The sequence below is a fragment of the Bombyx mandarina genome, chromosome 06 (genome assembly GCF_030267445.1).
Source record: "Bombyx mandarina strain Sakado chromosome 06, ASM3026744v2".
Taxonomy (NCBI): domain Eukaryota; kingdom Metazoa; phylum Arthropoda; class Insecta; order Lepidoptera; family Bombycidae; genus Bombyx; species Bombyx mandarina.
The window spans coordinates 3,247,320-3,274,795 of NC_143213.1; the positions used below are offsets into that span (position 1 = coordinate 3,247,320).

Here is a 27,476-nt window from a genome sequence, read left to right on the forward strand (position 1 = left end):
TTAACTTTTACGCTACCGAAAACGTTAAAAAAACTCGCACCAAGCACACTGGTGACGAATTTGTCTATGTTTGCACTGTGATTACTATCGAAATGTCCTAAACATAATTACTAAATTACATTTAAAAAAATAATTAGTTGAGTGGAGGAACACACAACTCACCTTATTAAATGGTTTCCGGAACTCATAAGCAACAACTTAAATACCGCCACCCACCTATTGACATGAGTTCAAAGGTCTCAGTTTTAACAGTACAACGGCTGCCTCACCCTTCAAACCGAAAGGCATTTCTGCTTCACGGCAGAAATAGACAGAGTGGTGGTGCCTACCCGCGCGGGCTCACGAGATGCCACACTATGGAATGAAGTCATGATATTATTTTTAAAAGTGAAACTTCATTATGCCCTTTAAAAGTAAAATTTTAGTCGCGGCAAATTCGGTACGGCTAGAGAGAAAAGATACAATTTAGGAAGAGCGAGAGTGAGAAAATACATAGAGCGTCTCGCGAACCATCCGACCGTGGAGAGAGGGGAAGAGCAAAGCGAACTAGGTCGTTTCTTTAATACACAGTATTCCCTACTACAAGAGAAATTTGATTGAAGGATGAAAAATGAAGAGAACCATAATACCACACACCGTAAAAGAAGTTTGTTTATTTTTATTTTTTGTTATTTCTCTTGTAGGTAGACGAGCACTCGGCCCACCTGATGGTGAGTGGTTACCGTCGCCCATGGACTTCAGCAATGCCACGGGCAGAGTCAAGCCTCTGCCTAAGGTTAAGTACTCTCCACAAACCTCGTTTGAAAACGGACATGTCACAGCGCTCGGGAAATACCGTGGAGCAGAGCACATTCCAAAGCCGGATGGTACGTGGCAGAAAAGATCTCTAGACATGCACTGTGGATGAACACAGTGGCTCGAGGTAGTATGGGATGAACTGTACACCGGTAGCGGACGGTGCGATGGTTAAAACAAGATGATGAGACCGTCTCAAACAATTCCTCAGAGCACTCCCCATAGAACATATGGTACAGAATACAGAGAGAAGCGAAGTCCCTCCGCAAACCCAGAAGTTTTAAACGATCCGTCAGAATGGGATAAAAACTTTCACTTCTTTCAAATGGACCAGGTTGCACGCGCACCGTTTTTTTGAACATAGTTAATTTAGGTTATAAATTTTACGATGAAGAGTTTCGACAAGCGAACTAACCCACACACACAGCCCACTGAGTTTCGCGGAATCTTCTCAGTATGTCGCGTTTCCGATCCGGTGGTAGATTCTGCGAAGCTCTACTCTTGCTTTTTTTTTATTTTATTTTTATTGCTTAGATGTGCGGACGAGCTCACAGCCCACCTGGTGTTAAGTGGTTACTGGATCCCATAGACATCTACAACGTAAATGCGCCACACACCTTGATATATAAGTTCTAAGGTCTCAGTATAGTCACAACGGCTGCCCCACCCTCCAAACCGAAACGCATTACTGCTTCATGGCAGAAATAGGCGGGGCGGTGGTACCTACCCGTGCGGACTCACAAGAGATCCTACCACCAGTAATTACGCAAATTATAATTTTGCGGGTTTGATTTTTATTACACGATGTTATTCCTTCACCGTGGAAATCAATCGTGAACATTTGTTAAGTACGTATTTCATTAGAAAAATTGGTACCCGCCTGCGGGATTTGAACACCGGTGCATCGCTACATACGAATGCACCGGACGTCTTATCCTTTAGGCCACGACGACTTCAAAACTTGCTTCAAACATGCTAGGGTTAGTGTTAGCAAATTCTCTCAGGTTGAGCCCGTGAACGCATCTACCCGTCCGGGCGTAGCTGAAATATCCTCTTAGGCTACCAGGGAATAGGTAGGAAAAAAAAAAGTTACATTTATATTGCTATAAAAATATGAATTTACAATAATCACAAAAAAATATCAAATATACAATAGGCAGTAATACTCGAAACATAAAACAGTGCTTTTCAATGGATCATCTTTAACACAAACTATCAGACCCTCGATTAAACTCCCTGTCATGGAGTTTGCTCAGTACTATGACTTTTAAACGACTTTTGAAAAGAGTTGTTATAACAGTATGAAATGGCTAGACTCTTTACACCTCAGGATCGCTTAGGATCGCTCACCCTCTATTCAAATTAAAAACATCGAAATAATATTCTCAATTTTTAAATTTCAGCTGAAATAATAACACTGGCCGGTGGAAAGACTTGTCTTCTCTTCAACGGATACACGTTCTTCTTTAGATACAAATCGAGGATTGGACGGAAATGGTGTTGCACTTTGTTCCCGAAGTGCAAGGCCCATCTGTATTTAGAAGACTGTACTGAGAAAATTATACAAATATCGGAGAATCACGAGCATAAGAAACCGGGTCTGATGCGATGCCACGACGGAACATATGTTAAGTTTCATTATACCTAAAAATACCAATCGTATTACGATGACACTGATGACAGCGACCACGGGAAGACTAATGTCTAAACATTGGGTTTTCATTTCACATATGTATTATAATTGACGTTTTTAAAGAATTTTCTTTAATAAAATTGATAAAATCAATTATTTGTGTATGTAAATTAGACCAATAAGATTTGATGCGAGACGCACATATATGTATGTAGTTGGTTTAATATAGTTTGATACTCGGCGAGTAAATTAACCCATAGACACAGCCTACTGAGTTTCTTGCCGGATCTTCTCAGTAGGTCGCGTTTCCGATCCACTAGTAGATTCTGCGAAGCACTGCTTTTGCTAGGGCCGTGTTAGTAACACTCCCGGCTTGAGCCCCGTGAGCTCACCTACACGTCAAGGAGAAGCTGAAATAGCCTCTCAAGGCTATCAGCATAGGTAGGGAAAAAAACCGCACAAAACATTCCGCCTCGAGCAGCCGTCTGAGGCAGACATAGATAATATACATAAATTAGTTAGAGCTCTCTGTTTTCATCGTTGTACACTCCAGATGGAATAAATGGAATTCATTGGAAAAGTGAGTCTTAATTACTGTCACTATGGAATGCAATGATAATAATGAAGAGAATGGCGTTAGCAACGCTGACGTCATCACATTCAAATCACCATGGAACCAGCAATCTCCGTCATGTATATATATTTTTAAATATTTATACACAGCTGTTTTTTTCGATACTAACGCTTTCATTATTTTCAGTTCAATTTATAAGTCTAATCAATGGAAGGATCAACGTTCTCTACGAAGGTTACACTTTTTACAAGAAATATCGTAGGAAGGAGCTCGACGTTTGGTCATGTACCAATAACCTAAACTGCAGGTCGTATTTAGCTATGGATTCAGGCGGGAACATTTATGATATGAAAATTGACCACGCGCATCCCAGGAAGTCACTACACAAGCTGCCGTCGGGGAAATATATGAGATAGTTAATCTTTTTCTTTTTTTAGCACAATACGGAAATAAGCTCTTAATCTAAGCTATCATAAACAAAGCAACGTGAGATCTTACTTTCACGCAGACAAAAGCTCAACCTTTATTGGAATAATGACGGAACAGGCTTCGCCTTGTATCGCTTTAAATTAAATATCTATATATATATATATATATATAAATGAATTGCTGTTCGTTAATCTCGCTAAAACTCGAGAACGGCTGGACCGATTTGACTAATTTTGGTCTTGAATCATTTGTGGAAGCCCAGAGAAGGTTTAAAAGGTAGATAAATTTGAAAATGCTCGAAATTAAATAAAAATAACGATTTTGTTTTTCCTTTGATGTGTCTCGGACGGATTGCTTTTGTTTGTTTTAAGTTTATTTTATACAAAAGCTTAGGTCTTTTATTTATCGATGGAGGCACTACGAAGTCTGCCGGGTCAGCTAGTACTATATTAAAATATGTTTACGATCAAGGGCGCCACACCACTATGACCCTAAATTGTACGGTCCGGTATAACTGGTGGTCTTTTTGAATTTCGAATGAAATATTCTCCTGTGTGATGCGATAAACTATAGATCTCTATTGATTCTCTCGGAGAAGCAAAATGCTAACAATCATTGCTTCAGAAAATTAGCTGCCAACGCTAAAAGGCTTTTTATGAAAATGTATGATGTCACTTAAAAGACTCCGTTTGAAATTTATTTAAATAAGTATTATATATTAAATAAGTATCGTATTTAAATAAGAATTCCACGATTGTGTGGAACATTTTGAATTTTTAGATATTCTGTAATGATATATCGATATATCGATTGAAATTCGATAGTTATTGAGAATATCGATTACTCGTATTATTTTCTAACTTTAAGGCGATAGCGTCAACGTAACTCGTTCGTTTGTTTTGTTGATTTTATAATTTCGAAATTCGAATAATTTTCGATTGCGATTATCAACAATAAAAGAGACGCTAAATTTAATATTTAAACTATTTGAAAGCACGTGTACAATTCTGTAAATACAGACAATAAAGATTAATTATACTCGAGATGTTTTTGTTTATTTATTTATGTGAGTATAACGAACTGTCACTTTACTTAAAACAATTTCATGTTCAGTGTTAAAGTCGACTTAAGCTGATTTTCACTATACGACTATACCGTGATATCGTTATATCTTGAATGGATTTCTGCCTCAGGAATCCGGTCTTGGGAAACTTCTGACACGTTACCTGCACTTCCACAAAAACGATATTATCTGCGAACTGGGCACGGCCATTCGGCCCCAAATTAGGATTCCCTGTGTTATGGGAGCCAAAGACTGACATAGACAGTTATATATCGACGCTTGAAAGGCAAACGTGACTAAGCGACAATAACTGCTTTGTACATAAATGATAGGCAATAACCATATTCGATGCGCAAAAAAAATATATTTCTAGGTCTATTGTAATCATTTCAATCCTACAGTTACTAGCTAGATTCTACTACAGCTAGTTTCGTTAAAATAAATTTTGTTTTCAGGTATTTCAACTTTAAATTAGTCTACTGTAAAGTTCACGCATTGTCGCTTAGTCATGTTTGCCTTTCAAGCGTCGATATGTTTAAATATATGTTATATATGTTCGATAATAGATAATAGATATCCAGACAAAGAGTAACCAAACCTGTTCGTCATTAAACGATATATTATAAACTTGCTTGCAAAACATACTAAATTAATGTGATCTCTATTTGATTCTATAACTAATTCTCATAATGATGATGATGATCGATCCATCCGACCGATTTCGGTCATGGCGACCACTTCGACTCCTATCCGGCTATTTGGCGCTCGTGCGCTCGAAGGTGGCTTATATAGCCTATCTTCGCGGCAAAAATCCTTGCGCATTGAGGGCACGTAAGCACGCCGTTCTCATAATTATAGGTTATGGCAGCAGGAGGGCGGGCCTTCAACTGGTCGCGTTTGTAATCAAGGTCAGCTTTACGCTGACCCTTGAACTCGCGTACTTGACCGTTCACCATCCTGCGCCGTTCTCGTAAATTTAATAATTGAATATTACATTTTGTTACAACAAAAAAAAATTTGATTGCAGCGAAACTGATTACTTTAGTAAACGGCAGACGGCAGCTACTTCACAAGAACTACACGTACTTCAAGTATTATCAGACCAAAAATTCTACGCATTGGAGGTGCACGCTTCACCCTAAGTGCACTGCCGGCTTGTTCGCTAACGAGGACTATTTTATATTGGAGACCAGGAAAGAGCATAACCATTCACCGTCGCGGATGCACAGAGGACCAGAAGGGATTTACATGAAAATCTAATTTTTGATTAGAGTATTTTGATTAATGTTTGATTAGAACAAAACTGTTAGGGTAGGATTAGTAATAATGGATTTGCTTTTTTTAATGTAAGAAAGACGTGTGCACGGCGAACGTCTTCGGTAGATATAGGCCCGTAGACAGCATTAATGTTGCTTGAGACATTTAGAGATGTTGAGAGATTGAATTCTCTATTCTATTATGAAAGCTCTTTTTTATTTGGAAGGACTGCTAGTGGAGTTAACTTGTTTAGTTTTATGTTATAACGCATTACTTGTAAAGATACGATGTAGTCGCATTATTGGATATTGATACAATGGACGATTTGTACGTTTCAAAAATAGTACATTAGGAAGTCTCTTGTGAGTACTGGTGGTAGGACCTATTGTGAGCACTGGTGGTAGGACCTCTTTTGAGTCCGCACGGGTAGGTACTACCACCCTGCCTATTTCTACCGTGAAGCAGTAATGCGTTTCGGTTTGAAGGGTGGGGCAGCCGTTGTAACTATGCTTGAGACCTTAGAAGTTCTATCTCAAGGTGGGTGGCGCATTTACGTTGTAGATGTCTATGGGCTCCGGTAACCACTCAACACCAGGTGGGCTATGAGGTCGTCCATCCATATATGCAATAAAAAATAGAATGGAAGTTAATTTCTTAATTAAAGCCGACATTTTAAGCCATAGAATTAGAATAGTACTGACTCGAGCAGCAATTTAATGCGCATAATTATTTAGAATTTTAATATTGATAGCATAGTTTCTTGAATATAACCTAGTTTACTGCTTTCGGTGTAAATAACCCGAAATATATGTATGCATACGGAAGATATAAGGTTCAATGTATGATCGTGTGAAGTGAGGTTCCACATCAAGATTTAGATTCGTTTTTTGTATTTTCATTTTTGTTTTCTTGTTGATATTTTAGACTGTAAAGTAGGAAAATATTGTTTCGTAATGTTTTTATTAACAATAAAAAAAGACTGCTTGTCAGTAGCAACTAAAAAAACTTGGAAAATCGACTGACAAACAGTACAGAAAAGTCATTGAACTTATTTTGTCTTTATCTATTTAAATATAGATTTGGTAAAAAATATAATATTTATGTGATAAAGAAACAGAGATAATCAATTGTAAATTTATATTATATTAATTAACAATATAAAATTCGTTTTGATTTAACAAATACTCGTTGTTAACTTTACGAAGCTTAACCAAGAAATAACCTGTACTTATTTAGTCTAAGTTTTCATAAGGCCGCCAATAATAAACGGTTTAATGATTTTCGTAATTTTGTCGACAGTTCAACTAATAACGACGGTACACGATAAACTGCTGCTAAAATACAAGGGATATTACTACACAAAGGCTCCGTATCTAAAGAAGAAGTGGAGATGCATCAATACGAACCATTGCTACGTAGGCATCGTCGTGGACGAAGACTTCTCTGTCTTAAAAGAGCCAGGGGAACACAGTCATGCACCGAAAATATTCATTGAGATGAGCGACGGAAGACACAAACTTCTTAAAGAGTCAAATAAGACCGGCGAGTATATAGTTTATCATGTCAAGCAGTAATGTCGATGTTTGATAAAACGCTATTCTTAATTAAGATAATGTAACTATTCCTAATTCACTCTTAATCTTCCCGCTAATTACCTAATTCAATATGAAATCTATTAAAATTAGAAAGACTATCTATTAATGACACATCAAACCAATAGAGGAATAGCAGATAAATTTGAACAATAGTTATTAAATTTTATATTACCTACTAAGAATTCTCCGAAGAGAGCATGGTTGGGAGTACTTCATATCAGATCCCCTGAATACCTTTATTTGTTTTGTTTTACTCGTAAAATGTCTTCGCTGAATGTGTGAAGAACTGCAAAAAATTTTTAAATTTTTTTTTTATTTTTTTTTTTCAATTAATCCCAATTCTTAAAATAACTTATACAAATACATATCGACGCTTGAAAGGCAAACATGACTCAGCGACAATGCGTGAACTTTACAGTAGACTAATTTAAAGTTGAAAGATCTGAAAAAAAATCTATTTTAACGGATCTAGCTGTAGGTTTGAAATGATTTTAATAGACATAGAAATATATTTTTTTTGCGCATCCAATATGGTTATTGCCTATCATTTATGTACAAAGTAATTATTGTCGCTTAGTCACGTTTGCCTTTCAAGCGTCGATATATATTAGTTGGCAGGTTGTTTTTTTTTTAGTTTTTATGAATCATGACATGTTTTGAAATATAAAAAAGAAACGATATTGAATAAAATTCGCCGTTATTGAAATATGTAGTTTGGACATTGCAACTATTGGATGTGGTTATTGAAAATACTTCCGCGCCTTAATTTCGATTAGTCTTAACCACGGAAAGTGTAAAGTATTTCGACTCCATCTAAATCACAGAATGAGAAAAATAAACCCGAGATTAAATAAAAACAAAAGTATGTATGTATATGATTCGTGAAAACCGAGGAAAGTATTGGTGTCAAATCGTATTAAGATTAACAAAACATTTTGAATGGTGACGTAATCAAAATAGATTGTGCTAAAAAAATCTTTACCTAAGATTTGGTTTAGTTTTAAAATAGGTAGATTTTTTTTGTAAATATATATTCCTTTGTAATCCCTATGATACATTATTATTGTGTTTAGTACATTAATTAGTGTACATTTAGTAATGTGACGATTGTACTATATATTTAGTGAATGTGTGTATTGCGTAAACCCGAGTCGTTGGTTCGGATCAATTGAAACTATAGTTAAAACTAGAAACTATAGTTATGAATTGAAGTTTTTTATTTTATTCCTTAGTTGGATGGACGAGCTCACGGCCCACCTGATGTTAAGTAGTTACCGGAGGCCATACACATCTACAGCGTAAATGCCACCACACACCTTGAGACATGAGTTGTAAGGTCTCACTCTTAACAGTACAACAGATGCCCCGCCCTTCAAACCGAAACGCATTACTGCTTCACGCCAGAAATAGGCAGGGTGGTGGTACCTACCCGTGCGGACTCAGAAGACATCCTACCACCATTAATTACGGAAATTATAATTTTTGCGGGTTTGCTTTTTATTACACGATGCTTTTTATCACACGATTCTTTCACCGTGGAAGTCAATCGTGAACATTTTTTAAGTACGTATTTTCATTGGAAAAATTGATACCTGCCGGCGGGATTCGAACGCCGATGCATCGCTACATACGAATGCACCGAACGTCTTATCCTTTAGGCCACGAAGACTTCATTCACTGTAAATACAATTGACTTATTGGAAATTGTGCGTTGCTCGCCTACTATCAACAATGAATATGTGGCGCGAATAATTTTGACGGTCGATTGCTTCGGTATTAAAGTAAGGTCAACCCAAGGAACGACTATTACCAGCTAACTAGCAAAGCTCTGTGAGGCACAACTGGATACATAAAGTTTATGTCTCGATTTTATTCTACCTGTAATATTTAAACTGGATCATGTCAATATTTGCGGAAATAGGCAATGCCTCTTAATTCTTTTAATCTGGTTAGTATGATAATATAAAAACTAAAAAATGGCGTTTCGATTCTTTGTTTTAATGTAAATCAACCATCTATACTAAATCGATGTTCATAACAAAGAATTTAATGAGGAATTATATGTAGAAATATACTAATATTTAAGTTATATTGTATCATACGATAACGCAAATATATCGATATAGTATAAAATATTTGTTTTTTTTAAACAATCAAATCCTCCTTCCTTCTTCTATTTTCTACCTGTGAACCAAATGTAAAGGAACGAAGTTAGATAGATGCGCTAGTCATTCTTTATCATGACATAAAATTAATAACAAAACTACAATTAATAGTTACCATCGTTTGGAACCTCAGGATCTAAGGAGCAAATAGTTTTCTAGGATGTTGTACCCTTCTATGGGGAATGTTCATAGGAACTGTTTGAAACCCATCAGGGAAACTGAATTGCTACCATGCGCTGTCTTCTTTCGATATAAATTACCTTCCTCGATATTTCCCAAACTGTAAAATGTCGGGAAAATCCTTACCAATAAGTAGCAGCCAGCAGCAAGCAACCGTAAGACCTCTTACCTTCGAGATAATATAGCTAACGAAACATAATTGTGCTTCACGGCAGAACTAGGCAGGGTGTTAATACCTAACCCTGCGAACTTACACGACTCATAAGACGTCCTACCACCAGTTAACACGTTAAGTGCGAAACGAGGCCTAAATCACCCCTCATGCAACTTGTGGTGCGGCAAGGAAAAACATGAACATCTCTGTCGTGCGAAGGGCATAGCTTTGATTTGGTCCAGTATAGAAATAGATAAATGTATATTTGAGACGCGCTAATGGTCCCGGACTCGGTGGTGGCAGGCGGGTACCAATTTTTCAAATGAAATACGTACTTAACAAATGTTCACGATTGACTTCCACGGTGAAGGAATAACATCGTGTAATAAAAGTCAAACCCGCAAAATTCTAATTTGCGTAATCACTGGTGGTAGGACCTCTTGTGAGTCCGCACGGGTAGGTACCACCGCCGTGCCTATTTCTGCCGTGAAGCAGTAATGCGTTTCGGTTTGAAGGGTGGGGTAGCCGTTGTAACTATGCTGAGACCTTAGAACTTATATCTCAAGGTGGGTGGCGCATTTCGTTGTAGATGTCTATGGGCTCCAGTAACCACTTAACACCAGGTGGGCTGTGAGCTCGTCCACCCATCTAAGAAAAAAAAAAAAAAAAAAAAGTATACCTACCTTGGTACCGGATGTCTTAAGCCTCGTACCGCACTGAATTAATATAATTTTAATGCAATGCGGAACGAGGCTAAAACGTCCCATATCCCCCCGGACCTCGTACCGCACCCAACGCGAGCTTCCCGCGACCAGTGTTGTGTCTAAACGATGTCGGAAGAAGTTAATTTAAAAAAAAAACCAAAACAGGTAAGTTTTTTAATTTATATTTTTGTAGGTAGTGAAAAACTCCACAAAAAACGCAAAGCAGCCGTTGACAAAACAGGTAAGTAATTAATTAATAATTCAGTAGTTCTTTGTCTAGGTTTTGAAAGTAAATAAAGATTACCTAACGATTTTTAGGGTTCCGTATCGAAAGATAAAAACAGGACCCTCTATTACTAAGACTTCGCTGTCTGTCCGTTTGTCTGTCACCAGATATCTCAAGAATCGCGATAACTAGATAGTTGAAGTTTTCTCAAATTAAGTAGGTACTCTGTTGTCGCTATAACAACAATACTAAAACGTTAAAAACAACAAAATATGTACAGGGTTATTTTTAATCACCAAGTTTGTTGAGTGTGTTAGATTTTACTTATGTAAATTTTACACAATATATGATGACGTAAGCATGTGTCAGTCACGTGGTCGGAAGAGAGCACCAGGCGGAGTAGGTATATTATTGTACGATGGTAAAAGTACAGAAATTATGTGTTAGTAATTTCAATATTTCAATATGATTTTTTTTGTTTTTCGCCATCTTTTATAAAGGATTACAGTGTTTGTAAGTACGTTTGGATAAGCATGCGTGGATATGATATTTCTAACATTTGTCTATAAGATTACTTGTGTGAAAAGCTTGATACGAGAATTAATTTTGCACTAACTAATACACAGTTTTTTTATTAAACCTTAACATAATATTTAACAACATAAGGTGCTGTCAAAATGTAATCGCATGTAAATAATCTGGACCATAATAAAGCTTGAGAAGAAAGATGCAGCATACAGACTATTTGGTATAAAATTTTTTTTTTTTTTGCTATTCTAACACGAACCCTAGCAAGAGCCGTGCTTCGCAGAATCTACCACCGGATCGGAAACGCGACCCCCCGAGAAGATCCGGCGAGAAACTCAGTGGGCTGTGTCTGAGAGTTAGTTTACTCGTCGAGCCCTTCGTCGCAAGCGACGGGTTCGACGAGAACGGTGACCGGTGCTTAAAGTACCTAAAAGCACCGTTAGTGGATCGGGAGCATCCGAGATGACGTGTAAAATTACAGTATATTATATAATATACCGCAGCTTCACTCGCTTCACTCTTCACTCGGAATCTAGGCTTAATGCGTCTCGATTAAATCTGCTATCGGTTTCTGAATAAAGCGTTTACGGAGTCGGACTGGGATGCTAAGTATTTATTGTAAAACAAATCTTGAAAACTTTTTTAAAAGTGTGGGGTGTGTGCGTTTGTTTTTTGTAATGAATAAGCATGTTAAATTCATTTCTATTTTTAAACTGCTATTCGTGTTTATATTTTGCACCACTTATATGAATAATAATATAACATCTAATAAAGCGTACCCTCCTAGGTTGTAACAACTCGCGAAATAGAACAACTTTCATAAGAAAACGATAAAAATACTTTTTCAACAAATTAGTGCAAATTAGTGAAGAAAATTTGTATACAGGCAATATATCAGTTGTTCCAGCTGGCTGCCTTAATTATGATACCTATACTTATTAATAATAAAATTAACTTGTCACACAAAACTTACTCTTAGGACTTTGTATAGGAAGTATATATTTTTTTCTTCCTTTTTATTTTGATGAAACTTGTTTACTTTCACGAGTTGTATCACCACCTAAAGAGGTTTTTCATTTAAGAATAAAACTTTGTTTAAACTATCACCAAGCAAAGGCTTTCTCTAGCAGCTTATTAATAAATTATATTTTCAAGTGTACCGATCATACAAACGGCCGTCTGGTGTAGTGGTAAGTGACATGGTCACTACACAAGGGGGTCGCGGGTTCGAATCCCGCCAAGGGAAGATATTTGTATGATAAATATAAATGTCTTTTCCAGGGTTATGGGTGTATATTAAATATATGTATGTGTATAATAAAAATCTTACATTTATTTCCGTTATCTGGTACCTGTAACACAAGTTCTTTACGAACTTATCACGGGAACAGTTAAGGTGGCGTGATTGTTTAAAAAAAAAAAACAAAAAAAAAGCCAATTTTTTTTTAAATTACTGAATTGTCACTATGACGAAGATATTTTGATGTTTTACAAACCTGGTTATATGAAAATGATTGAACTTAGAGACATTTTTGGCGGTCTATTAAATACTATATAAAGAAAAGTACCTACTTTGAATCTCATAATACCTAAACTAGTCGCCCGCGGTATTTGCGTATCCGTTTTTTTTCTAGTCATTTCTATTCTATTTTTTTACCGTGTTTTGATCAGTACACTCAGTAAATGGCTACTGGTAGCTGAGACCTGCCTGTATATACAAAATACAATATGAGAGTATTTTTTTTTCAGAATCCACCGAGAAGTGATGTTCAACCAACCAATCGGCCAATATTGCCCATTGAAAATTTGTTTGACGACGAGAGTGATGAAGAAATTTTCCCAACAAATAAACGTCAAAAAACATATTTTTCTACTGAACCAACTATAACTGAAAAAATCGTACCTTTACAAGAATTTAGCTCACAATAAGAATGTGACATTGATAAACAACAGTCTGACAATACAAAACAAAATACTCGTGCAAAAACACGTGCTCAGACTGCCACTAATAATTTTTCAATTTACCTTGATCAAGTGAAAGAACCAGAAGAAACAGTTAAACTGAGTCCAAGCATCCGAAAAACTATTCAACTCAAAAAACAAGAATAAACAGTGTATCTCAGTCCTAGTACCGGAAAAACTTGTCAAATATTGCAGAATGTTCGCTTGTCCGCTTCTAGTGCTCCAACCTCACCAAGGCATTTTATAAAAAAACAAAATTCTATAGGTTCCCCTTCAATAGATTTTCCTCATATAACTACGGAGAGCAGAGCTGGATCTTTGTCAGAAATCTCACGCTCCAATTTACTGGATTGTGATATATCACTTAGTGAGGACTACATTCAACAATTACTTCGTACTCCGACACAAAAAAGACCGAGAGAAAATGTTACATCTGAATGTACATATTCCAAAGACTGTAATCCGTCCAAATCTAAAAAAAGTAATGAAACAGAGGTCTCTGTAATTATAGAAAGTATTCCTGATGACAATGTTAAAGGAAAACGAGATATGAATAACAAATTGCCAACTGTTCTAAAATTATCTGATATTCTCGAATATGATATTATTGAACATATAGACTGCGAAAACAATAATATAATACAAACAAACGAAATACGTCACAGTGTGCAGAATATTCGAAAATCTCCTGAGTTGGATGAGAGTAATAATATGGAAGATGATAATTTTAGCGGTACTGACAATGATTATAATACTTCGGAGGAAGAGTCTAGTGATCCGGAAGAGTATGATTCAATGGAAAATTGCGTTCATTCAGATCAGGATTTATATCCAGATAGTGAAAATGAAGAAGCTACAGAAGATGAAATTTTAGTCACGGAAGAAACATTACCCGGTACACAAGAAATATTACCCGGCACGCAAGCTAAAGATCACGATGAGTGGGAAAATATATCGGAAAGTCTCTTAACTTTTAATGAATTCAATGGAGAATATACTTTTAATTTACCCCCGTTTGTGGGAGTTACACCTGAAGATATATACAAGATGTTTGTTACAGATGAGATGATTGATATAATGGTATATGTAATCAACAAAATATGAAACGTAATTCACGCATGACAAAATGGAGTAACACCAGTTCTCAGGAAATGAGAACATTTTTGGCTGTTTTAACGGCAATGAGTTTGTGTAGAGTTCCTAATTTAAATTTATACTGGAGCAGAAACATATTGTATCGAAACGAATTTATTTCTTCAGTAATGACAATAGACTAGATTTTTACTGCTACTTAAATGCTGGCATGTCAGTGATGTAAGTAATGAAGACAAAACTGACAAACTATATAAAATTAGAGATATGTTCACAAAGATTACAGAAAAATTTCGACGTATTGGAAAACCTGGTAAGTATGTGGTAATCGATGAAACCATGATACCATGGAGAGGAAGACTAGGTTTTCGCCAATACATAAAAAACAAATCGCACCGGTACGGCGTAAAGCTTTATAAGCTTTGCACTCCCGAAGGCTATACTTATGAGTTAGAGGTTTATACAGGGAAAAAAAATCAGAAAAAAAAATTAGAACACAGTAAAACAGTAGTGTTAAGATTGATGACAAATCTAACAGAAATGGGAAGAATCGTAATAGTAGACAATTACTACACTTCGTTAGAGCTAGCAGAAGATCTTCTATCTCAAAAAACATTTATATGCGGAACACTTAATAAAATACGGAAACATCTGCCAAAGCAAGTTACTAGTTACAAATTGCAGAAAGGCGAAATTATTGGAAAATGAACAAAAAGGGCGTAAAGGTAATGAAATGGATGGATAAACGGAATGTTTTAATGTTGACGACGTGCAAAGATCACGATGATAACCTGATAGATACTGGAAAAAAGAAGAGAAGAACCGATGAATGCATAAAAAAACCAGGATGTGTTCTGCTGTACAATAAAACAAAAAAAGGCATTGACTTTTCTGACCAGATGTCATCTTATTATACAACGTTGAAGAGAGGAATCAAATGGTGGTTGTAATGGAGCTAATATTCGGCACAGTGCTAATTAATGCCTGGATTGTGTTTAATTCAATCCAAACTGATGAAAAAAAGTTACCGAAAAGACTCTTTGTGGAGAAACTTATAGAATCTTTTATAAAAAAGGAAATCGATGAGATCCCAGGTAATGTAATGCTCAGATATATTTATTGACAGTTAAAACAAGTAAACTTTCAATAGGCTGAAGATAGTCAACGTGTAGAAGCTTTCATAAACTAAGCCTGACATTTGGTCATTATTAAGTTATTTATTATTGTTTACTTTTCACAAAATTAAATTATTTTGAATTTAAGCTACCTTACCTACCTACTCTTTCAACATTTTAAGCATAAAGCAAACACATTAATTTAATGCAGTTATACATTATCATTGTTATTCTCATCTACGATCTAACCTAAGTAACAATGCCAGTTTTATTACGTTATCTTTACATTTTTGTTATTTTTCAGCACCTGAAAGCAGCGCACGTCATTGCCTTAAAAAGGGTGAAAAAAGAAGAAGATGTGTTGGTTGTTACCAGAAACTACGCACATTTTTACTATCTCGTGAAGCTGACAAAAAATCCAAAAAGATTTTGACTCAGTGCTCTCAGTGCAAAAAATCTTATTGTCTACCCTGTTTCAATGAAAAACACTCATAAATAAGTACAAAATATATATTGAGATTTTTTATAAAAAAGTATATTGTTACTGATTTTTTTATGTTAATTCAAGTTCTAATATGTGTATTTTTAAAGCCCGAGGCAGAATAAATAGGCTAGTTTCTTTTCTACTACTGGTTTTCTTTTTTTTTCTATTCCGCATTAAGACTTTTACACAAAAATAGATAAATGTCGTTGCGTCGATATTATTTTTCTCATCACTAATCTTAGCGAAAATTTACCCTATTTCAGTGCGTTACGAGGTGTATAAGATCCCATATTTTGTTTTGCCACTAATTAATAAACTAGCTATCAGATCCCGGGGCGACGGTACATTAGGGTTCATCAATTCACTGTCTATATCGATAAGGACCAAAATTTTCATTTATCTTTGATTTCGCGCCAGAACATGGATTTTAGTCTGTTAAAGGAGGTGGGGTCTAATAGACCGCGTGTCGCCCTAACGCCTGGTCACGGTGCGGGCCTATAATACAACGTGCCGCAGGAACGGAATGTTTGCAAAAATTGGTGCCGCAACTAACGTGTTAAGGATTTCCCTAGTGTAGCTCAAATAGCTTCGTCGTTGCATATACTTATTCGGTGATATAAGACCGGACTTATAAATGAAGTAATAGGAGACATCTAAGACAAAATATGGCAGCACATTGCAAGCTTAAAACACAAAGTAATAATATTATTTCAGTCACATTATTAACGGAATGTGGTGATTTATGCGGCTGACAAGATTACACAAAAAAAAATACACAATTATACTTAACGGTAATTAAATGAACAGATATAAAAGAATCCAGAATAAGAAAGTCACACTTCATCAATTGTATCTTAAATCAATTATCCGAGTATAGACGCAAAATCATTGCAAGAAGTCCAAAAGTATTTATATTAAGTAAATACTTTGAAAATATTGCTAACGTGAGACATTTTTTAAAGATCGACCATACTTGTAGTAACTATATAGTAATAGCTACTATTGTTGATCGACGCTTGTATACGTTATATGACGGATTTGTCAAAAGCGCCACAGCTGCCTGCTTTGGGAACAGTTATAGCCATTAAGGTATATCACACGAAACCCATAGACACAGCCCACTTGAGTTTCTCGCCGGATCTTCTCAGTGGGTCGCGTTTCCGATCCGGTGCTAGATTCTGCGAAGCACTGCTCTTGCTAGGGCCAGTGTTAGCAACACTCCGGTTTTAGTCCCGTGAGCTCACCTACATGTTAGGGCGAAGCTGAAATAGCCTCTCAAGGCTATCAGCATAGGTAGGAAAAAAAAAAAGATGACAACTAAAAATACCTGAACAATATTTATTATCACACATACCATACGTATTCATGGAAAGGCTTATAAAAATATTGATTTAATAAAAAAAGAAGAGCTTGAAAACTCAATGAGCAATTATTTATTTATTTATTTAGACACACCAACAGCAATACACACAAAACATTCAAGCTTAAAATTAACATGTATAAAATTAAGTCCTGGTATGTAAGCCAGTTACAGGCATGTACAGCAATCTCTTATAACACACTATGACATGTTACAGCAATTTTACAAACAGCGGAAAAATAGGCTAAATTTAAATGTTAACAGTACGACAAAAAAGTATATTTGAAAACAACATGAAAACAAGAGAACTACACACACTACTAACTTCACAGATTACTAAATAAAAAAAATAAAAAAGTCGAGCCCGGAAGAATTTATTATTTATACAAAAATATTTCTTACAGCACTCGAAAAGATAAACCTTGCGAACGGAAAAACGTATATTTACTACAATTACTACACGTATAGTTACGCGAGGAACATGCGTTCAAGCCTAACGGAACGCTGGAGGTGTACCGTTGGATGTAAGGCATACATCATAGTATCAACGTCAGGGTACCTAGTGAAAGCCGTTAACGACCACAATCATGCTCCAGCAACGTACCGTAAAAGTAATAATGGAACCTACGTTAGAATTAATTATTGACGCCATTATCTTCTTAGTTATTTTAGTGGTACCATAGATGTGGGCCCCTCATATCGAGAGGATATTTGGTTGAAGCGATATTTTTGCAACTTTATAGGAGAAGCTCAAAATTTGGAAAAAAATTACATAACAAAGAAACTTCTTCAGCTGTTTCATAAGAGTAAACTCAATTGAAGTTCAATTAAAAACATCGAATTGTTGATGGTAATACCAAATAAAACGCACCTTTAATTACAATGATAAATACGCGACGTATTAGACGAAATAGCCTTTTATCCCTCGATATAATGAAGAGTGTTCGGCTAAACCGTGCCACTAAATAGCTTGTAATGAGACTCGAAAACCATTCTTAGACCCCTCTAGAAGTAATGTATCTATTATGTTCTTTTTTGCAATGGACAAGGACTGTCGTAATTGAAAATTTGATTTTATGTGATTCGGTCGCTCATAGATTAGAAATAGTATATCACATAACTAATAAATACATTTTTGATATTGTTTTATTAAATCACTAATTTTTTCGTTACCTTACAGTTAGTTTGCTAAAGATCTTTTGTGACCTAAACCCAACTTAGGTATTCTTTGCCTTTCCATTTGGATGAAAAATGCTCAATTTAATTGAGATCGTATTTATTGCTACCAAATGAACTCAACTTGACTAATGATGTCTCTCTTTAAGCGAGTCTTAAGAATAACCTAGCAACCTGTTGCAAGTACAAAAAAATATTAATGAAAAAACAAAATAAAAGGTACAGAGAAAGGAAAATTTACTCTAATGGCGAATCACCTCTTAGAATATAAGACATGTATGTAGATGAAAGAGCTTTAATATTTTATTTACATAACAATCTGTAATATCTATTTATTTATATAATCTGTATATGTTTAAGGATAAACATTGGATTCATTTATTATATTGTCTTGTCTTTATTGGTTACTTTTTAAGAATAAAATTAAACTATTTATACTTTATTTCAGATTTCATTTTAATTTTCGTGTTTTTTTATAATCGCTATTATTTATTAGGTTCGATAAATAGTTATTATAATATTTCTAAGTGTACTGTTAGTTTTAGTTTGTCTGCGTCTTAAGTTGGTGCAATAGTTAGCGTGGGGCCTTGGGTTTAATTTCCACATCAGGCAACCATTCCTGTGATTAGCAGGATGATTTTCCTCTTTGCAAGGTTGTGTAGTATCTATATATATGTATAAATACTGGTGGTAGGATCTCTTGTGAGTCCGCACGGGTGGGTACCACCACCCTGCCTATTTCTGCCGTGAAGCAGTAATGCGTTTCGGTTTGAAGGGTGGGGTAGCCGTTGTAACTATACTTAAGACCTTAGAACTTATATCTCAAGGTGGGTGGCGCATTTACGTTGTGGATGTCTATGGGCTCCAGTAACCACTTAACACCAGGTAGGCTGTGAGCTCGTCCACCCATCTAAGCAATAAAAAAATAAAAAATATAAAAAACAAAATAATTTAAAACATATTTTTATATCAGTTCCCATAGTTTTATTTTAATTAGCTTATTCATTATTATTATATCTGTTTAAGCTATTATATATTTTCCAGATACTATATTAAATTAAAAGACTAACTAACCAACTTTATTATAGACTTTCTTTCGATCCCATCTGCATCTAAATACTACTAGTTACTATCTAGACGCCTCTTAATATTTACAGGTATAGCAATGTATTTAAATTTTTATGTAAATAGTTGTTCAAATTTAAACTCCTACAGTTCTTTTCTTCTCAACAAGCTCATATTTCAACTGTTTTAATAACATAAAAAATTTCAGCCTTACCTGAGTTTTTAGATGTAACAACAGAGAACAAAGAAATCGAACACACAAATGAACCGTATTCCAAGAAAAATGAATACGCAGATGCAAGAGAACATGAATACAATGTGACTCCCGGATGGATAGAATTAGAAAAGGCAAAAGAGAGTAGTAAATTTAGAAGATCAAAAAACTTAAAGTCCATAAATGACTTGCCGGATACAAAGAAGGAATTAGTAAGGCAGTGTTGGAGAGAACGTTCCAAGAAATACAGAGATAGGAAGAAGTACGCCAGACAGCAAGACAATGATGAAGCTCAAATAAATTTCAACCTACGTCCTAACTGAACGTGGTTATTCTAAACGTGGTTATTTTAAACTCTAAATTCACGAGAAACTTCGTAAGCTTTTATGTCAACGTTTCGAAGCACACAATGGAATTAAGTTACTATTAGCTACAGGTTCACATGGCAATGTTCTAGTGGTGTGACATTAGTCGATATCGATAAATAGTTCCCACCTTTTTTATTCATATTAATAATTTAACTTAATATATATAACACCTATTTATAGTAGCAACCAGTAAGTTCTTTTTTTATTGCTTTGATGGGTGGACGAGCTCACGGCCCACCTGAAGTTAAATGGTTACCGGAGTCCATTGACTTCTACAACGTAAACTCCGTCACACACCTTGAGATATAAGCTCTAAGGTCTCAAGTATAGTTACAACGGCTGCCTCACCTTCAAACCGAAACGCATTACTGCTTCACAGCAGAAATAGGCAGGGTGGTGGTACGTGCGGACTCACAAGACGTCCTACCACCAGTATTGGTACTAAGTATTGGTGTGATTAGTGTTATTCGCATGGTAGACATTTCTGGCGCCAAACATACAGGTCTATGTATGCCTTTCATAAAAATGACAGTAAATTAAAATAGTACTAGAGGTCCCGCAGTAGTCGAAATTCGACTATAATTAATTGGAATTGTAAGTTTGTACACTATTATGATTGTATTTTATACTTCTATAATCTCAAATTTCGCCAAGGCTACTCTATAGAAATATATTAATAAAGACAAACAATATTTAATCTATTCTCAATTTGACCACAGACGTCAAGAACAAAAGTTAGACAATAAATATAAGTAGTATGCATGCGTGTGTCCGTCAAATACATGGTATGTAGTGTGTGTAATGTTTTCTTTATTGATTTAATGTATCTTTTATGCATTATTTAAAAAAAATATTAGCATTGTGCACTTCTTCTCTATATTCTCTATAAGTGTGGAAAATTTCATACTCCTCCGTCCGCGCAATTTTCGTAAAAAGAGTTACAAAGTTTTCTTGCTTCACGTATTAATATATAGATTGAATACATTCTAGGGATGTTCGTGAAAGACATACGTTTGCATAACGGTAAAATGTACAAAATGTTCAATGGCTACACGTATAGTTGTCCCACGAAGCTCGGATCCCTCATACGATACAAATGTACCCTCGGCTGCAAAGCGTCGCTGTATTTCGACGAATTCGGAAACTTCATCAAATACAAAAACGAGCATAATCATTCGCGTCCTGAATACGTCGTGTCCAGAGACGGGATTTATACAAGGATCCGCAGGAAAATGTGATCGTAAAGCGTTAATTCAGGAATAAAAAAAGTTTTAGTAATAATCCATCTTTGGGAGAGTAAATTTTAAAGTTGTTAACATGGAAAAATTCTGCGCATAAATCGAAGGATAGCTTTACCTCGGAATTTATCTCTTACTATGTTACTGAATTAAAATATCTATTTTTTCCGGTGGTTATATCCTCTTTCCGCATTAAAAGTGTACAGTTTCCAAAAATATTCGAAATTGAGTTAATATGCAGAATCATTTAATTATGTCTCATGTAATTACCGTACGCCGTTTATTTTGAATGCGTTATTTATAGTGATTTATGATCCCAATAAATAATATTGGGTAATTATGTTCTACTAAAATAATGATCACTTAAACTTGGAATTCTTTTTGTTAAAATTAACAAATCTATTTAAAAAATATTTTTTTTGTAAATTATTACATGAGTTTTATAACTAATTAATTAACATTACGTTTTATTTTTGTATGATATGCGGTAATTCAAACCAGATTTATGTACATACGCTCTATAATAAAATAAATCTTGTTTACTACTCTGTGAAACTATGATTTTTGTGTTGCAATATTTTACTTCCTACAATTATTCGACTTAAAAGTTTCTCTTTCTCTGATGTGGAAATTAATCTATAAAATGAAAAAGATGTGGGGTGTCGTGGGACACCGGATTGGAATGAAGTTTCTTATTATTAAAAATATAAATTTTAAGTTCTATCCGAGGTATAAAGAAAATAATTATTCGGGTATACATTTTTATTATGATTTTTTTATTGAAAAAATAAAATAAAAAATACTTTACAAAGTTATCAACTTTATTTCATTCACAATGATTTATAAAAAATATAAAATAAAAAGATGCTATTTTTTGTACGTTATTACAAAGTTAAGTCGTCCACTGTGTGCATTACTAATAAAAATCTTACGTTACGGACGTTTTTTCCCGGTTAGGGTACTCCTCCGCATCGTCCCATAAGAAACTTCGTTCCAAAAAAAAACCTATGATATTAAAATCGACTGGTAATACAGAGCATTACTCTAACATTATTTTTTGTTCAGCAGCTAAATCGAACGAAGGCGCCATTAGAACAGTCAGAATGATCAACGGAAAAACTTTTGTTCTGTACAAGGACTACACGTACAGTTACAAAGGAAAGATGGCGTGCAAGAACAAGAATCGCTGGCGATGCAGCATGGGATGTAAGGCTACCATCATCCTGGATAACGACTTGAATCTGTTGAGGGACATGTCTGAACACAATCACGTTGCTTCGAATTACTCAGTCACCCCCCAGGGCATATACATCAGACACAAATAATGAGCCGTTAAATGAATTATAAGTAATCCTTAATTTTCTATAGATCGTTATGTGTGGGTAGTTGACTAATTTATACTAGTAATTAAGTAAAGTTATTTACTTTTACTAGTGGTCGCCCAGTAGTCGAATTTCGACCATAATTAATTGAATCGCACCTACAGCGGGCTCTCAATGTGTCTGGCTAGATGTAAAAACCATTAAAACTGTCTGGGTATTGGGGTAATATATTTTTATAAGTCCCTAAGTAACATATATAAAATTCAGCTTTTATACTATAACGAAAGTATAATTAAAATTTATTAAAGTTTAGGAGTGTCTGGCAGGGGGTAGCAACTGTAAAAAGTGTCCGGCAATGGATATCGTGATTTCTAAAGATATTCTGGAGAAAATATAAAAAATATTAACTTTATACTTTAAAGAACTTACTATTTTATATACCTTTACTGCCTATTACCTGCCCAAGTAACCACAATCGAAACATAGTCGCGGGTCGTTCTTACCTGTGTTGGAAACATACCTACACAGAGAAACTTTCAGCTTTTATAAAATAACGAAGGTCTGGCCGTTGCGGGCTCTTGGGCTAAAAGGCAAACAATAATAATCTATTCTCAATTTGACTACGGACTTTAACAATAAACAAAAGAGTATATGAGTCGACTATTATCAAAGCCGGCAATGTGACTTTTGGACGATTATTGGTAAATCAGAAAAACGAATTATTGACTTTGTATTCCATTGGCAGTCACAAAACTCTTCTGAACGACATCTTAGATAAATAGCAGGTTAAGTATTAACCTTTATTTAATGCAGGTTTTGAACCGTATTCTTTGAAGGAGACGATTATATTCAAATCAATCTGTATTGACATATCAATAACATTTTTTTGTCCAAATGCACAGATTGCCACCTTTGATAATAGACGACTCATATACGCTTGTGTGTCTCAAATACACGGTAGTGTGGTGTAATGTTTTTTTTTTATTGATTTAATGTATTTTTTATGCAAATATAAAATAGTATTCTGCACTCCTTCTCTATATCCTCTATAAGTGTGGGAAATTTCATGCTCCTCTGACGGCGTAATTTTCGTAGAAAGGGATACAAAGTTTTTGCTTCACGTATTAATATTTAGATGAATCCCTATTTCTTATTTAGAAGAAATATCGTATGTGCTTCGACCAGTTATAAATATAGTAGTGATTTATCTACATTATTCGACATTCTTTATATAATAATGAAATATACTTGACCACTTATCTATGTTCTAATTTATAATATTGTTATAGTTAGAAATAAATGTTTTACATAGTTTTCTATTTTTTTACGATTTTTGATATTGTTGGATTTTTTTTTGTATATGCTTTAAAATTTACGGTTTTATGTCATTTTCAATTTCAAGTCTAAGTAAAATTGCCCAACCAACGCTTACAAACGTAATGGTAATGGTAAACAGTATGTACATCTCGACCAAGTCGACGTTTTGAACTTGCGTCTGTTTTACGTACACTATTTTTTTCATATTTCCACATTATTTATTCTATTTTTTTTATTTCCACATTATATACAACCAAGTACAGCCATAGAAGTAACTTACAATATTACTTTGTAAGACTATTACGTACGCAAATTTACATAATAATTCCGAATAAAAATTGTTTTTTAAGTTTTACAACGGTCAACAATTAACCGGCTTTTCCTTAATTATTGATCATAAACAAAACGGTGAAAATTTATAATCGAAAATTTAGATTGACAGATGGAATCGATTTGAAAAGTGGCCGATTTTTGAGGTTCCGAAATCAAATAACTAAAAACGTATTGGAAAATTTTGTTTTGCCCGTTAGTCAATCAGTATGTTAGTTATTTGATTATATTTTATCTTTATATAATTTTAAATTTTAAACTGAGCATTTTGCCTAAGAGAATTATTTTTTAACTGTGCACTCTGAATGCATTTTTTAATACGCGGTAAAAATTGTAATTAATAATATAGATTACATATCTTACACGCTTGTTATAAGAGTAGATGGTAAGCTTTTCTGCTATCGTTCGGTAATTATAATATAATATAGTAATCGGATTGATTCATACGGATAATAAAAAACGCGAGATTATTTGATCGTTAACGACAAAGGGAAGATCTTCCATCGAGCCGGTGAAATTGCTCGTTAGCAATTGTAGTTTTTTTTCTACCTTAGCTGATAGCCTTGAGAGGCTATTTCAGCGTAACCTTAACTAGTAGGTGAGCTCACGGGGCTCAAACCTGACGACTTTGCTAACACGAACCCTAGCAAGAGCTGTGCTTCGCAGATTCTACCACCGGATCGGAAACGCGACTCACTAAGAAGATCCGATGAGAAAGTCAGTGGGCTATGTCTGTGGGTTAATTTACTCGTCGAGCCCTTCGTCGCAAGCGACGGGTTCGCCGGGAACGATGACCGGTGCTTGAGGTACCTAAAAGCACCGTTAGTGGATCGGGAGGAGGATTGTTGTTGTTCGGAACTTGTATACATATATGCAGTCTTATCTTGAAAATGTCGTAAGCTAGATTCAGGTATCTGGCAAATATCTTGTGTTCTGGTGGCCCGCCAAAATTAACTCGTAAATATAGTTTTAATTATAAAAATAAATTATAAAAATTTAATTATAAATTATGACTTAATTAAATATGTGCCTATTTAATTGCTGGTATTGATGTCTTAACCGATACAATTAACGTTCATTCAGAAAAAATCACATCTTCGGTTTTTTTATTGCCTCTGTGGGCTGACGAACATACAACCCAACTGCTGCCTAGAAATAATATTTTATATAGAAGGTACATAATATGATTGAATGTCTTTGCAAATTAATCCCAATTTACCGAACGCTTTCATATTTCATATCCCAATGAGTAGAAAATGACCGTGTCTTTGTTATTACAGATTTTTATATCGCACGACAGACTAAAAATAAATGCTTTATAAATAATGTTGTTAAAAAATTATCAGGCAAAATTGTATTATAATATACTGATATTAGTCTTAATATTTATGAAAATGTTATTATGTCCTGTTTTAGCTAGAACGTTTATTGATAATTTAAATTAAGTAATCATTTTATGGTTACATAAAAATGAAAATATATGTGTTGAAAATCATGTTTAGTGTTTTACTGCCGAAATCGGGAAGGGGGCATCGTGGCTGACCGGAGTAACCTTCATTGTAAATCCTGATACCATTTTCATTAATCGAAGCTAACAAATGATATCTTTCAGGAACGTTCTTATGGACGAAGAGAGGTGGGAAACATCCTCTTCTTCTTCTATCTGGTTACACGTACAGCTATCAGAAACAGAACGCTGACGGAAGGATATCCTGGTATTGCTCTAGAAGGTTGAAAGGTTGCAGAGCGTCAGCCATTAGCTTTGGATCCAGAGCCTTTGCTCACAAGCCCCACGACCATCCCCCACCAAAACTCCCACACACCTTGGACGCTAATCAAGCATGCGACTTTAGTTCAGTACAATCGAAATGAAGAATGAAAGAAAGAAAACTCTAAGGAAATTCGCTGTGGTGATGGCAGTTTATTGATCTGGTCAAACCTGCTAGGCTTTCGAATATTAAAAAAATAAATAAGAAAACTAATCTGTATGTCCCAAGTATGTCTTAGACAGTCGAACTTTGAATATGCTTTATATTCTAAACAAACATAAATAATATTCAGCGAATATTGTACAGTTGCTTCATGCTTTTAGTTTTAATTACCTCCTAGTAAAATTTAAAGACATTTTGCTTAGTAGCATTTCGTGATTTATTCACGAACTTAGAAAAATTTTGATATTTTATGAATGAATTACATTGAATATTAAAAAAAAAACAATTTTAAAATCGGTATAATTCTGGTCGGCAGTTGAGTGAAGATTTTTTGGCAATGTCCTGTCGTGAGCTTAATCGTTTGTGCCAGCTACTCGTGCACTTTTTACGGGGATTTTAAGTAATTTGGTTTCATTACCCGAAAAACGGTATTTTTTTGTACCGAAACAGAACCACTTTTATTTTTAACATCCACAAAATCAGAGCTGTTAATATAACTATTTTATTCATGTCAGTGTTTTTCTATGAGTCTGTCTATAACTTCCTCGCTCGATGCAATTTAAATGGAAAGCAGAAGTTTAATCAAAATTATTTGTGTAATTTTTTTTATTGCTTAGATGGGTGGACGAGCTCACAGCCCACCTGGTGTTAAGTGATTAGTGGAGCCCATAGACATCTATGACGTAAATGCGCCACCTACCTTGAGATATAAGTTCTAACGTCTCAGTATAGTTACAACGGCTAGGTCTGGCGTTAAAACGGAAACGCGCGGCGACTTCGCGGCATAAATAGGTAGGGCGATGATGACTCAGAAAACGCCTTACTTACTTACCTATTCGTGTATATTCTTCCAGCCAATCAATTATTAGATATAGACTATATTTTTCGAAGGGACGTTATTTTCTTTCGTGCGAGGGAAAAATTAAATTACACGAACCAACGTAAAATACTTTATTTAATATTTCACAAATAATATCTTAATAATTTAAACTCTAAAACAGCATTTTACATCAGATAAAGGAAATTTTTTTTTTTCTTTTTCTTTTTTCGAGTCATCAAATTTTACATTTTGACTTTTTTATTCAAGACTGTTTATAATATATTTTATAATAATCATTGTGATATTCTTTTTATCATTATATTAATATCGTTTAAGATGATGGCTTAATTTATTACGTACAAAATATTTTCAATAGTAC

At 34.8% G+C, this 27,476-nt stretch overlaps 1 protein-coding gene across 1 annotated transcript; it reads left to right on the forward strand.

Moving 5' to 3' along the window:
- Positions 1-13,421: 13,421 nt before the first annotated feature.
- LOC114239982 (uncharacterized) lies at positions 13,422-16,750 on the forward strand. The gene is made up of 2 exons (XM_089728090.1): positions 13,422-15,451; positions 15,777-16,750. The coding sequence occupies exon 1, from the start codon at positions 13,815-13,817 to the stop codon at positions 14,367-14,369; it is 555 nt and encodes a 184-aa protein (XP_089584216.1). The 5' UTR covers positions 13,422-13,814; the 3' UTR covers positions 14,370-15,451; positions 15,777-16,750.
- The last annotated feature ends 10,726 nt before the right edge of the window (positions 16,751-27,476 follow it).

What these genes read in the sequence shown, in the direction of transcription:
- LOC114239982 (XM_089728090.1), top strand. Translation starts at nt 13,815, where the DNA reads ATGAATAACAAATTGCCAACTGTTCTAAAATTATCTGATATTCTCGAA.